Below are 12,428 nucleotides of genomic sequence, written 5' to 3' on the forward strand. Positions count from 1 at the left end.
TGGGTTAGGTTTGCCGTGGTGCTGCCATCTGTCAATCAATCTTCGAAATAATCTGTTTTCGCAATATAGTTCCAACATTTAACGAAGCTCTGTATCCGCGTTAAATATCATTCTCAATCGGTCTAAATAAAAGCTGTTCAAGTTGTTCTCTCAGTTAGTATAAATCGTTACAAATGCGAACGACGGACTTTACTTTTGCTTCTTTACTTCTTTTAAACCAAGATGACGAGAAATATCATTGATGCTACGACGCGTAGTCATCGATCGACTATGGGTAGCTTATAGACGTACGTTTCGTTCTTCTGTTCCTAAATCCATTGTACGTGAGTATTTCTTCTTTCATTTTTCGCTAACTCGTGCCGAGTGAATCACTTTATATATTCGAATCACGCGTCATCAAAAATTAACCTATGTCCATTGGTCGAGATTGGTTAGGTTGCCAAGTTTTTTTCACGCAGATAACCTCTTCCGCCTTTCGAGATACGTTGGAATAATCGTCGTTGCTATTTCGCTGCATCGCATTCGCTAAAAATGTCTTGGTTGTTCGGAAAGAAGAAACGACATAAGGACTCGCCTCCCGATTCGACGGAAGAAGAACAGTCATCGAGTCAAAGCGATGGATTCGATATCATTTCAATGCCCCCAGCAATGCCAATGGATACAAGTCACAACACCGCGGCTACGCATTCTAGTAGTAATTTATATCCGTACGTTCCTCCTGTTCCAAACTTTGGCCAAGGTTTACCGCCCGAATTGAACAAAGACTATAATCAAGGAGAGAACGCACCGCACTATTTGAACGGAGTTCCATTTAAATTGTGCAAACGTCTGGAGATTAACACGAGCAACGATTTCGAAATAGACAGCCTTAGAATTAGCGAGATTTTGTCTTTTATAGAGAGAATAGAAAATCGAAATTACGATTATAGCTTCTCGTTGGAAGAAAGCATCATGGCAGAAATGAATAGTAGAAGCGACGAATGATTTCCTTTCCAACGCGCAATGTCCACGAGATCGTCTAAACCACCGTTACTCGTTACTTTGATTAATTTAATTTAAATTTTATTTAAATTAATTAATTAAACGTGTACTTTCTACTCGTGATTTAACGAAGGAAAGGAAAACAAAGAAAAGAAACTAAACCAAATTACCTTCACCCACGCTCGATAATGCACGAGCACAAATTTATTCGATAAAGAAAATACGCGATGAAGTTTTTGTACGCGCGTTTGTAACATAGCACTTATCCATAATTTTAAGTATACTCTATATTATATATCACGAGTTTGTACATTTGTATCGGATGTATAATTTTAATGTGTTAATACGTGCTTTTAATAAATATTAAGCATCACCAGACGATTGATTCTTTCAACGCGACATACACCTGTCAACGTTTGGTAGCGAATCGATTGCGAACGTCACTCGCGAACAGGAGAGAAAATGTATTATACAAATATCGTGTATATTATCGCAGTACCAGACAAAGCGAAGTGATGGCGAACACCAGAAGATAAAATGGCATCCAAGTTTTAAGAAAACCTGAAAAGCTGAAAAAAGGCAGATGCGTTCTAAGATGCTCGGTAACGTTGATGTCGACGTCGAATCTGTCGAATGTTCTCTTACCTTACATACTTTCCCCAGATAAGCATAAGCAACGCAACTTTTACCATATTCCAATTATTCGAATTATCATACGACATTAGATCTAACGCTGTAGCTACGTGAGAATGACAGTTGTCGCAACATAAATTGTGCTGTGAAGAAGATAGACGTAGTTTTAGAGAAAAATAATTGCGAAGATTAGAACAAGCTTAAACACTAACCATCCTATTTTTATAGATTTCACTCGCATTTGCGACAGCAGAATCCCATCCCTGAACGCCTCCTTTGGCTTTGGTATAGTTCAATTGCAAGTATTTCGTGGGCTTTCCAAACGTCATATTATCTTCCGCAACGTGATACGGACCAGCGAAGTCTCGTATCACACCGGTAGAAGTGGCAATCCCCACGTGACCAATGATAGGTAAGAAATATCTTCATAACGAAACAAAAGCAAACGCTTTGAGGTTGCGATAACGGGAGATATTGTGAAATCAGCAACGCAGATATATCATATATCGATCGACTCGTACTATATAGGAATTCCAGCGTGCCACCGATTGAGGTTATTTTTCTAGCTCTACTTACGTCAGAATCGGTAGAGGTGTCCAAACTATACAAAATGGGAACTTTTGCGTTTCCAAATTAATAGCAAGATCTATATTTGACATATTATCGGAGTACTCTTGCGGCTCAGACAACAATTCCTCCTCTTTCATATTTTGTTTTGATAGTGAGCGACAACCTAGCTCCTTTCTCTCTCTTTCTCACACACGCACGAAACACACGCGCGCGCGCGCGCGCTCTCTGTTTCTTCCAGAGACATCTAATGTTACTTCTTGCAACTAAAGTTTGAAAGGATAGCTGGCGCGCGGTACGATAACACGATGACAGATTGGAAGGAAGCATTCGAGATCTATCGTGAATACGTCGTCGAACAGACGTGTATGTTCACGGAAATCGATTTGTCGAATTAGGTAATAAAAGAATGGGACCGATTGGTTCGGATGTATCGAACTTTTAGATCTATACGAAGGCGTATTCGTTCAAAACGTAAACGAAAGTAGAAATACCGGTAGGCAATCGTTATTGCTATACATTACTTGGACAATAAGAAATTGATAGGACGATCGAAAGTTGCGTGAAATATCTGTTTGTAGGTTGTGAAATATCAGGTTGTAAAAGACTGAGATAGGAGGAGGTGGTATAGAGCGAGGAGAACCGTGCAAAGGATACCATAAAAATGCTTTATACCGTAATAAGGAGGTACGTAACAGTGTTGCGAACTAATGAAATTATGCGCGTAATCGCGATGGTAGTTTCTCGAAAGGCAGAACGTTCCCTTCCGTCGATAGAAGATGTTCCATCGGTTTCGGCTCGATAAGATCTAGATCGAGAAATCTTGAAAACGCATACGGTATTCGCGCGTGTCGAGGTAGATAGAGGAGAGGCATCGAAAACGCGCGATGCTAGCGCTAAAAGCGATTGTAGGGATATCTCTATGGTGGTCGATCGTGGTAACGGGTGAAGGTAACATCGTCCGGAATGAAGATATCTGCGGAGCTCAAAACGGAAGGCGATTGTATCTGGAGCTTGGGGAGAAGGGTATTTTATACGCCAGAAACGTCTCGCTGATAAAGAACGAGCCGAGACAAGAGGGCTCGCGGGTATATACGAGCAACAGCTCCCACGCTCAGTGTAATCTCGAGCTGGTGACATGTCCGTCCTGCGTGATAATCGTCACCTTCGAGAGCATCGCGTTGTCGCATCATTGCGGCGACGGCAGCGTCACATTGGATAGCCCGTGCAGGTAATTACGTGCACGCGCGTGTTAGGCGTCAACGCGTTCAATCTTCCTTTGGCGTTTTGTTTTCGTTTCCGCAGGTGTGATTACGTATGGATCTCGGAGCCGCCGTACGAGGATGTATCCGGAACTCCATTTTGCGGATTGTACGCGCCGATCACGTACAGATCCAGCACGAGAACTTTGTCGATCACACTGCTTTACAGTCAGTCGCACAAGCACGCGTTCACGCTGGAGTACACGGCGGAGAGTAAGCGGATTAATTTGAAGAGAATATCGCGGAATTGATAGCGCGCTGGATCGAAGATCGATCGATACGTTCACGATCTGTTGACAGGGAACAGATTACACCTGAGGGGTACCGAATTGACAACGGCGACCGGTCAGGCAGCCAAGGGATTGAACAACACCGGTGGTGGGATTTTAACGTCTCCGTTCTTCCCGGCTCGGTATCCTCGCGATCTTGGCTTGGAGTACGTGGTCACCTGCCCGAGCGAGGCACCGTCCTGCCGTATCAGGTTACTGTTCAGTGATTTTCAGCTGGCGACCGTGTCGATAATGGAGGTAAGCGTAAACTAACCGAAGCAAAAACGATCGTCTGTCATATCGACGATGGTTCTGCGCGATTTAGTTCTACGATTGGAACGGTCAACGACTGGACGTGAGTAGCGGCGCGAGATTTCGGCCACCGGTAATAATGAGCTCTGGCCCTTCGTTGCTGATACGATTCTACGCAAATGGCGGCACCGGATTGGGTTACAAGGCTTTCTATTCGTTCGTGATTGGACACCCCTTGGACAAATCCGTGCAACCGATAACCGACTGCGGCGGCTACGTGGAGAATCTCGGTGGCACGATTACCATGTTGGATATGGTGGGCGAAGGGGTAAAAACTTACGACTGCGTCTGGCTGATCAGGCCCCCCAAGAACTTTTTACACATGAAAACGCATATGTATCTGAAAGTGATCACGTTCGCGGACATGGGTAAGCATAGACGCGTGATTTTTGTTTTTCCTTCTTCTTCGATTGCCCGCAGACGATCCGTATACGTCGTCGAAGACAAAATACAAGCGAGATAAGACTGTTCGCGGATAAACGCGTACTACTCCGTGTTTTGTTTTCCATTATCACGGAGAGTAAGAAACGGCGTCTGCGGACGAATGTTGGAAGATACGCGCGACTCAGTTTAATTATTCCACTCGTTTTCGCATTCGTTTCAGCCGGCAATACCGAATTAGTGGTAAAACAGGGGCCCACCTCGGCTCTTTTGCCGCTCGAGATCCTCAGACATCCAGCGAGTCAAGTGCAACCACCGAGACACAGGGAGCACGTCGCTCCCGTCACCAGCGGCTTCCACGTCAGTCTACGAGGAACGTTTGGCTCGTCCTCGCACCTGGCGATTGCCTACGCGGCCTTCAGTTACATGGGTGAGCGCAACCTTCGCGAATCCCGATCCCGATCGATTCGTCATTCTCTCTCGTCCGATCATTCGCAGACTGTTTCGCGGGATCGGACTTTCTTTGCCGCAATCACAGATGCATAACGAGTCAGCTGAATTGCGACGGCTTCGATCACTGCGGCGACAACAGCGACGAACCGGCAACCTGCTTTCAAGGTATGTAAACGCAATCGTTTAAACCGTTTCAGTTTCGCTTTGTTCGACGCGAATATCGTCTCGCAGATTGGGAGCTCGAACCTCAGGATCGAAAATGGCACGCGAACAAGGCGAATTACTACTTTCCAAAGATCGATCGTTACCCAGACCTGAAGACGGCTACTCTGGTGTTCGTGGCGAGCAGCCTCGGACTGATCGTCTTGATATCGGCGCTGATCATCTTGCTGTACAGAATGGGCGCCAGAGCCAGGCAGCAAAGAGAACTTCAGTCAAGACTGCAAACGATCAGCGAGCTTCTAGGTAGGAAGACGGTTAATATGTACATCTAATACGGGAGCCATCGTCGGTAGAGCATGGATAGACCGGCGGTCATCGTCGATTTCTCTCACCGTCACTTTCGACAGTTTTCGATATTGCAGACGGAGCGCGAATCGACGAAATCACGGTGTCGGACGACCCGCCGGTGTACGAAGCACCACCTGGCTACGACGAGGTGGTCAAGCTCGGATTCGACTCCGAGATCATCGCTCGAAGAAAGAAGAGGGCGTTTGGTCGAGAAACTCGCGATAGGAGTTCTCCCGGTCAAAGCTGCTCGTAAGTAACCTACCGATATCTTTTCTTTCCACTCGACGCATTCTTCGTTATACCAATTTCACGCGGTACGAATACGAATTGCTTGGCCGATCGAAGGTTGGACGTCGAACGATCCTCCTCGGTTTGTTCGCTGGCCGAGATGGCAGGTAGCAGTCGCGGGAGCGGTCGCGCTGAGTCCAGCTCCAACCAGGACGAGGGGATTCCGAAGAACCGAACTACGACTCGGCGGTTGCCCGAGAGCCCACCGCCGCCGTACGTCACTCCTCCAGGATCGATATCGCGACATTTCAACGTTTCCGGATTAGCGTCGGTCGATTCGAACACGCGTAAGTATTCCCACTTTCGTAGGTACTTGCTGTGGTTAAGTAGGTACAGCAAAGACCGCCTGGACGTGTGAGTTTCACGCGAGGATGTTCCGTCAGGCGAACGGCACGACGAAGAGGAAGAACAGGAGGAGAGATCGCGTCGGCGAAACTGGCTTCGTCGAACCGGCGAACCGTTCTCGTCGTCCTTGTCCGGAAACGGCGATCTTCCAGGACCGGCCACCCCGGGGGACCTCGAAGCACGAGGATCATTGGTCTCGATCAACGTCGAATTTCTCGGTGCGTATTCGCCGACTTGCAGCGCTTCGAATTCGATCCGAACGGCCAGCGTCTCGTGTGATTCGCAGCGGAGAACCTCGCGCGCTGCTTCGACAGACACGGAGTCGTTGGATCGCGGAGACAGAGGAGGAGACGCGCAAGAAACGGTCGAGGGAGAGAAACGATCCGGAGCAACCATCGAGTCGGACATGGAAGAACGGATCGGGGAACCGTGCGAGGAACCGGGCGACCAGCCAACCGTCGAGGATGCCGTCGTGGACAGCGTTACCGAGGATAACGTCAAGTCTGACGACGGTTTCGTGTCCGGATGCTCTTGCGAAGGTGCCTGCGGCTGCGCCACCGTTCGTCGATCGTCGTCGTTCAGAGAGCGAACCATCGGCCGCCTCTGGTCGGTTCGCCGTATTACCGCGGATCAAAACGCGGAACGGTCGGCGGCGGAAGAAACGAATAGGCGACGCTGGCAAAGGGAAAGTGGAAAGAAGTCGGGCCAGGAGCAAAAGCGAAACGAAAACAGGGATAACGCTGTGGATACGAGAAGGGGTAGGAAAGTGGAACGGGGAGAGGACGAAGATATGGAAGAAGAGGAACGAGAGGAACGAGAGGAAGGAAAAGGAGGAAGCAGCTATCAGTCAAGAAGCAGTACGATCGTGAAATTGTTGGGCGCGAGAATGGGTAAATGGCAAAATGGAAGCACCGCCTCCACGGTTGTATCTACGGCAAGTTCGACGCCGTGCCGTACCTTCGGAAGGTCCATGAGGAAATTGCCGGTTTGCTCGCGCGACGGATACCTCGGCAGAACTACGACGATCGGATCGATCAGCAGTTACGAAAAGTTGTGCAACGGCGAGTTCGAAGAGTCGCGGATGAATTTGCACGCCTCCGATCCGATCTCGATCGGATCGTCGTACCGCGAACGGCGAGGCTACCGACGATACTCGAGCTGCGATCTGCAGAGTCTCTACGAAGGGATGAGGATCTTGGACGGATTCCTGGCGCGAAGAGGCCTGGCGGTCGCGCACACTCGGAAACAATCGGTAACGGTGATGTTGTTCGGAACACCGGAGCACGGAGCTATACGGCGACGACCTATCGGCGAGGAGGGAACGATTCGCGAGATTGGACGCGTTTCTCGATTCAGTCTGGACGGTCTTACGAACTGATCGAGGATTCCACCGGGCGAAGATTACGTTCGTCCGTTCGTTCGTCGAACGGGACAAGGGACGGACGTAGAAACGAAGAAAGAGAAACAAGTAACGGACACTTTTGCGAAAAAGATTTATTTTTGGTAATGTTGGCAACGACGATCGGAAAATATGTAGCGAATCAGAAACGCGGCGATGTCCGATCGCCTTTCGCCGCGTACCTCTCTTGAAGTTGTAAGGAAATTACGCTTATAGAGACGTAGTAAAATATACATATATATATATATATATACATACTTATACACACATATACATATACATATATATTTACATATATATATGCGAATATATGTATGCAATAATATAGTACATACGCGGGCATGAATCGATACTCGCGCGTGTACGACGGTGTTTGGTCGGCCGTGGTACTCGTAGTAGTGCCCTGTGGTTGCCAAAGAAACCGAAATAAATTCAACGAGACGGAGTCTCAAGGTTGTTCGAGGCAAATCGATTTTGGCACTTTATTAGGCCTGGTTCCTGCGCGATACATCCGGCGAGGTCGCGGTTTCGATACGGCCCGAGATCTTCGACGCGAATTACTTGAGACAATGGCAATATTGCTTGGTTCCGCGATCCAAGCACTCCGCGGTAGAGGCGTAGGGATTGATCCTGCTAACCTCGTGGTCGGACAGGGTGTAGGTTCCGTTCTCGTGGTATCGAACCGTCACCTCTAACTTTCCATCCCCGGGGCTCACTTGTATCATGTAGAAGTAGGCGACGCTGCTCGAGTTTCCAAAGTCGATCACGCGGTCTACACGGTGCAACTTCTTCAAACGTAGCTTCGCGCACAACCGTCTTCCCTTCTTGTCCCGATAGCCGTCGAGCAGCTTGTCCACGTGATCGAGAAACACCTGCGCTCCCTTCTGAACGATCGGATCGCGAGGATCCACCGACTCGAAGGCGCTACAGGCGCACCAATGAGACGAGATTCCGACGTCGGAGCAACCTCTCTCGAGGGGCACCGGGCCCGCGAGCAGGCTGCGACATCCGGGGCATCCCGAGGACGGATTGGCCGAGCCACCTGACAACTGCAACACGTCCCTCAGCGTTTCGTAGAGGTCGAACGGCGAGATCAACCGACGTTGATTGGCGCGCAGCGACGAATACGCCTCTGGCCGTTCTTCTCGGAACCACTCGGGAAGCCAAAGGTAGAGGAACGGCAGCCTCTCCTCGTACCATCCGACGAACGTGTTTCTGATCGGGCCCCAGCGCATTCCGTGGTCGCTCAGCAGGACGATCATCGTGTCGTTCGCGATGCCCTCGTTTTCCAGTCGCTTCAGCTTGTCGAGAAGTCGGCCGTCCATCGATGACAGTCCGTTCGCGTTCTCGTGGCTCACGCTGATCGTCCAGAAGAAGCCAAAATATGGCGAGCCGCGGAATGCTCGCGCGTACTCGATCGCGTAATCGAGAATTCTATCGAAGCTGGTCTCGGGACCGGTGCAATACTTGAGCCCGAATCTGAAAAGTAGGTAACGATGAAAAGCGGAGAAGACGCCACAATCCGCATAGAACCGACCATCGCATTTACCTCTTTTTCACTTTCAGCAACTTCTCGCAGGCGAGCATGTACGGTCGGAGGTAATAGTCGGTCGGCGGTTCGACGAAGCCCATCTTGAGATAGTTGAAGGTGTTGAGAGCCGTTTCATCCTCGCCATAGGCAGTGGCGTAGCCCGCGTCGCGAAAATTCTTCCAGAGGAAGGGGCAACGATCTAACATGTACGGAACGGTCGGTTTGCACAACGAATAAGCCTGTGACTGATTTTGTCCTGTCAGGATGGCCATCAAGTTGGGAAACGTATTGTCGCCCATCTTGTTGTATCCGTCGAATCGAAGCCAGCCGGTTTCCAGCAAGTATCTCTCGGTGATTGGCATGCTACGTATAAAGTTCAATCGACTGACGCTGTCGATGCCAAGCAGCAGGACGCTCAGCTTTCTAGAAAGAGCCACGGTGCCGAACGTGGTCGACTGTTGGCTGTCGTTGCGTCGCGTCCGATTGCGAACCTTCTCGGGATTCGGAATGGCATGAACGTTCTCGTAGATTGGCTTACCGCGTTGTCCACCGCCACCGTCGACCTTGGAATCTACGGTGCAGCTGACCATCACAGCCTGGGCGTCGTCGGGCGTCGTCGTTTCCTTCTCGAAGTTCTCGCATCGTTTCACCCTAGAAAAAAGATAGTCGGGATCGAACCCGTGATGTGTCACGCAGCCATCTGATTGGTCGATCGGTTGCGTTAAGATCGATCTATATCATCCGTTCAAACACGGAACAGCGTCGTTGCGATTTATTAAATAAGGATGCATTTATACGTATATATATATATATATAGATAGTCTCAGATGTGTAATATGACATTCTCGGAAAACCGATCAAAGTTATTAGGACACGGTTGAATGGAATCCATAGAGATACGTGCATCCATATCGCGTATGATATGCATTTAGTTATCAACAGACGAACGCATGACCGTTCTATATTTTACAACGCGTCACGAGAACTTGACGGAATGAATCGGAAATTATAGTTTATACAATCAGGAACTGCTGCTACCAGCAGCTACGTCTCCTTACGTACGAGACGATGGATCCTCGTGAAAAGGATGTCGTTCGGTGAATCGTCGACGCAGCAACGTGACAACGCTGCTTATTCTGCGCGAAAACCGCTGGAAATTTGAAAAAAATTACCGTTTTAACGAACTTGTCCACGATTACGATGATTTCAAAATACGCCGTAAAGCTCGTTGAAACATTTCGATCGATCATTTCCTACACGCGTAATCGGCGGTCGACCTTCGTTTTGGCGTTATATGGAAAAATATTCTGTCGCTCGGCCTTAATTTTCAAACTACTTCCACTTGGGTTAGTGGTACTTATGTAATATTCATCCGGCCGCGCACCGCGCCTTGAGGCGGGAGACCAACTTTGTTTATATCAATATCAATAAGGGGATTCACAGGTGCGGCACGACGTCATGCGAGCAGATTAATAGTCACAAACCCATTACGTTAATACTAACGCGATCAAGCTTGAATACCATGGCAGAGCCACGAATTTATCCACGAGTTCGTCAAAATGGTGTTTTCTTCCGAATTGTTCAATAATTAATTAGATTCCTCTATCGATGCTTTAATCGATGACACCCTTTTCACGGGGTTTCCCCCTCCCCCCCGTATCATCCTGCGTATAATAAAATACAAGCTGCGTTACAGTTACGCGGAACGCAGGTAGTTACGACGATTTTCCGTTGCCACGTTTTGAATCTTCGCGTTATTATTTTTACGGTTATCGTTTTTCGTTGCCAGACGCGAATCAATTGTATAAATACGCACACAATAGGGCAGCCTGTTCAGTCAGAGCTGTAACTGACACTCGAATCGGCAACCAATATCTGTAGCCGAAGAGATCGAATTTTGTTTACGTTGGCCAACCCATCAACACGGAATCGAATCGTTCCGTGTTTGAACGGACAATATAAATCGACCTTTACCTTCGTTCTCTGTCTCACCCGAAGACACTCACACGATCGACGAATCCACGTTGTTGTCTTTGGTCGGTTTCTTCGGTTGTTTCTCGGCTCTGTACACCGGCGACCAGCAGCATCTGAGGCCGGGATGACGAGCCGCAGTGGCCGGGTTCACAAACAGAACCACAGTGCCGTTTTCTCGTAGGGACAAACCGGTAAACGGCGGCTCGTTCGCGCATTTTTCATACGCCTTCTTCTTCACGTAAGATCGGATCGACGGGTCAACGGGTTTCTTCGATGGCATTTGGCATTTCGAATTCCACACTAGGTAGCCTTCCATCGTACCTACGCAGAGATCCGCGCGTATTCGGATTATCCATCGCGTTGGTCGACTAATCGTCGATCGTACTTACCGTCGACCGCGTTGTATGACTTGACGAAGGACGGATATCGTGGCTCGAGATCGTAATCCTTTTCCGAAGAAACCACATAGAAACTGACCAGGAAAGCAGCAGGCAACAGCAACAGAACGAAACTCGGTCGTCGACGAAGGCAGTCGACGATCAACCGGGACCGTCTCACGAGTTTCCAAGAGGAGATTTCATCGGTGACAGGCACCGGCTTCGATGTTCGCGAAACCATATTTTTCCGCGTGTCCTCGCTACCGTGCGTCGCTTCCACGCGATCGATCGAACGGTCATCGAGCCCGGTTCCCGGCGATCGCCTTCCGTTCTTTCCTCACCGGCCGATCGATCTCTCTCGCGAAATTACGATGTTCTTCGAGCGATCGTCGAGCGGCTAGGAAACGCCAATCTGGCCGCTTATTTATCCCTGCACCACTACCGCACCACCGTTGGCGATCGACGTGGTCGTCGTCGTGGTCGTCGTCGTTGATATCGATTTATTCGTCCGGAGAATGAATCTTCCTTCGATCTCGATCGCGCTCAATCGTCGGCCAGCAACCAACGGTGGACACCGAGCGACGATTTCTCAACGATGCGGACCAGTTTCTCCGTTCGATCGTTCCGTACCGCCGGGTAACGTAGTCGACCGTGTTTCGCCGACGACTGACGGCAAATGCGTCTTTCCAGATGGGTAGGGAGGACTGGCAACGGAAGAAACTGCGACGCGATGCGACGATGCGACCCAACGCTGGCCAATGCGAGGCAACGCGACGCCAGGGTTAGGTTTGGTAGTTTATGCAGTTGTTCGGTTCGGTTCACGTTCGTCAACGTAGAATCTTCGTTGACCGATATCGGGGAAATCGTCGAGTCGAATGAAGGTTACAAAGGAACGAGAAAGGTTTCGAAGTTGCGGATACGGGTTGGCGCGATGCGACGAATCGACGAACCAAGGTTTCGCGTGGTCGTCGAAACACGGCGAGACACTAGGAACTAGGAACGATGGTTGGCTATCGACGCGTACTCACCCCACCGAAGTGTTGGCTCGCTTCGCGCAGATGCGCGCATCTCCTCCAATTTCGAATCGAAACGTGGCCGAATCGAATTTTCCACGTCCACACAGACTCTCAGCTGGAAACGTCCGTT

At 49.3% G+C, this 12,428-nt stretch overlaps 4 protein-coding genes across 8 annotated transcripts; 2 read left to right on the top strand and 2 right to left on the bottom strand.

Moving 5' to 3' along the window:
* Positions 1-14: 14 nt before the first annotated feature.
* LOC100645416 lies at positions 15-1,359 on the top strand. 3 transcript variants are annotated; one of them, XM_003398632.4, is made up of 2 exons: positions 15-319; positions 459-1,359. In XM_003398632.4, the coding sequence occupies exon 2, from the start codon at positions 532-534 to the stop codon at positions 982-984; it is 453 nt and encodes a 150-aa protein (XP_003398680.1). In that variant the 5' UTR covers positions 15-319; positions 459-531; the 3' UTR covers positions 985-1,359. The 3 variants fall into 3 exon arrangements, with proteins under 3 accessions (XP_003398680.1, XP_020720887.1, XP_012168659.1); XM_020865228.1 differs by having other exon boundaries at positions 60-323; positions 436-1,359; XM_012313269.3 differs by having other exon boundaries at positions 61-323.
* On the bottom strand, positions 1,148-2,471 carry LOC105666200 (transmembrane protein 222). The gene is made up of 4 exons (XM_012313271.3): positions 2,191-2,471; positions 1,827-2,037; positions 1,627-1,757; positions 1,148-1,550 (listed from the first exon to the last, which is right to left on the bottom strand). Exons 1-4 carry the CDS (start codon positions 2,319-2,321, stop codon positions 1,469-1,471), a joined length of 555 nt encoding a protein of 184 aa, XP_012168661.1. The 5' UTR covers positions 2,322-2,471; the 3' UTR covers positions 1,148-1,468.
* A 198-nt stretch (positions 2,472-2,669) lies between these two features.
* On the top strand, positions 2,670-7,868 carry LOC100646989. Of its 2 annotated transcripts, none has more exons than XM_012313264.3 (10): positions 2,670-3,412; positions 3,487-3,656; positions 3,744-3,970; positions 4,038-4,392; positions 4,629-4,835; positions 4,904-5,023; positions 5,090-5,323; positions 5,428-5,617; positions 5,714-5,943; positions 6,040-7,868. In XM_012313264.3, the coding sequence occupies exons 1-10, from the start codon at positions 3,069-3,071 to the stop codon at positions 7,377-7,379; spliced, it is 3,417 nt and encodes a 1,138-aa protein (XP_012168654.2). In that variant the 5' UTR covers positions 2,670-3,068; the 3' UTR covers positions 7,380-7,868. The 2 variants fall into 2 exon arrangements, with proteins under 2 accessions (XP_012168654.2, XP_012168655.2); XM_012313265.3 differs by having other exon boundaries at positions 5,443-5,617.
* LOC100644853 lies at positions 7,476-12,362 on the bottom strand. Of its 2 annotated transcripts, none has more exons than XM_003398628.4 (4): positions 11,295-12,362; positions 10,938-11,226; positions 8,950-9,582; positions 7,476-8,879 (listed from the first exon to the last, which is right to left on the bottom strand). In XM_003398628.4, the coding sequence occupies exons 1-4, from the start codon at positions 11,521-11,523 to the stop codon at positions 7,958-7,960; spliced, it is 2,073 nt and encodes a 690-aa protein (XP_003398676.2). In that variant the 5' UTR covers positions 11,524-12,362; the 3' UTR covers positions 7,476-7,957. The 2 variants fall into 2 exon arrangements, with proteins under 2 accessions (XP_003398676.2, XP_012168656.2); XM_012313266.3 differs by having other exon boundaries at positions 10,924-11,226; positions 11,295-11,435.
* Between the last annotated feature and the right edge of the window lie 66 nt (positions 12,363-12,428).

Source organism: Bombus terrestris, chromosome 11 (genome assembly GCF_910591885.1).
Source record: "Bombus terrestris chromosome 11, iyBomTerr1.2, whole genome shotgun sequence".
Lineage (NCBI taxonomy): Eukaryota > Metazoa > Arthropoda > Insecta > Hymenoptera > Apidae > Bombus > Bombus terrestris.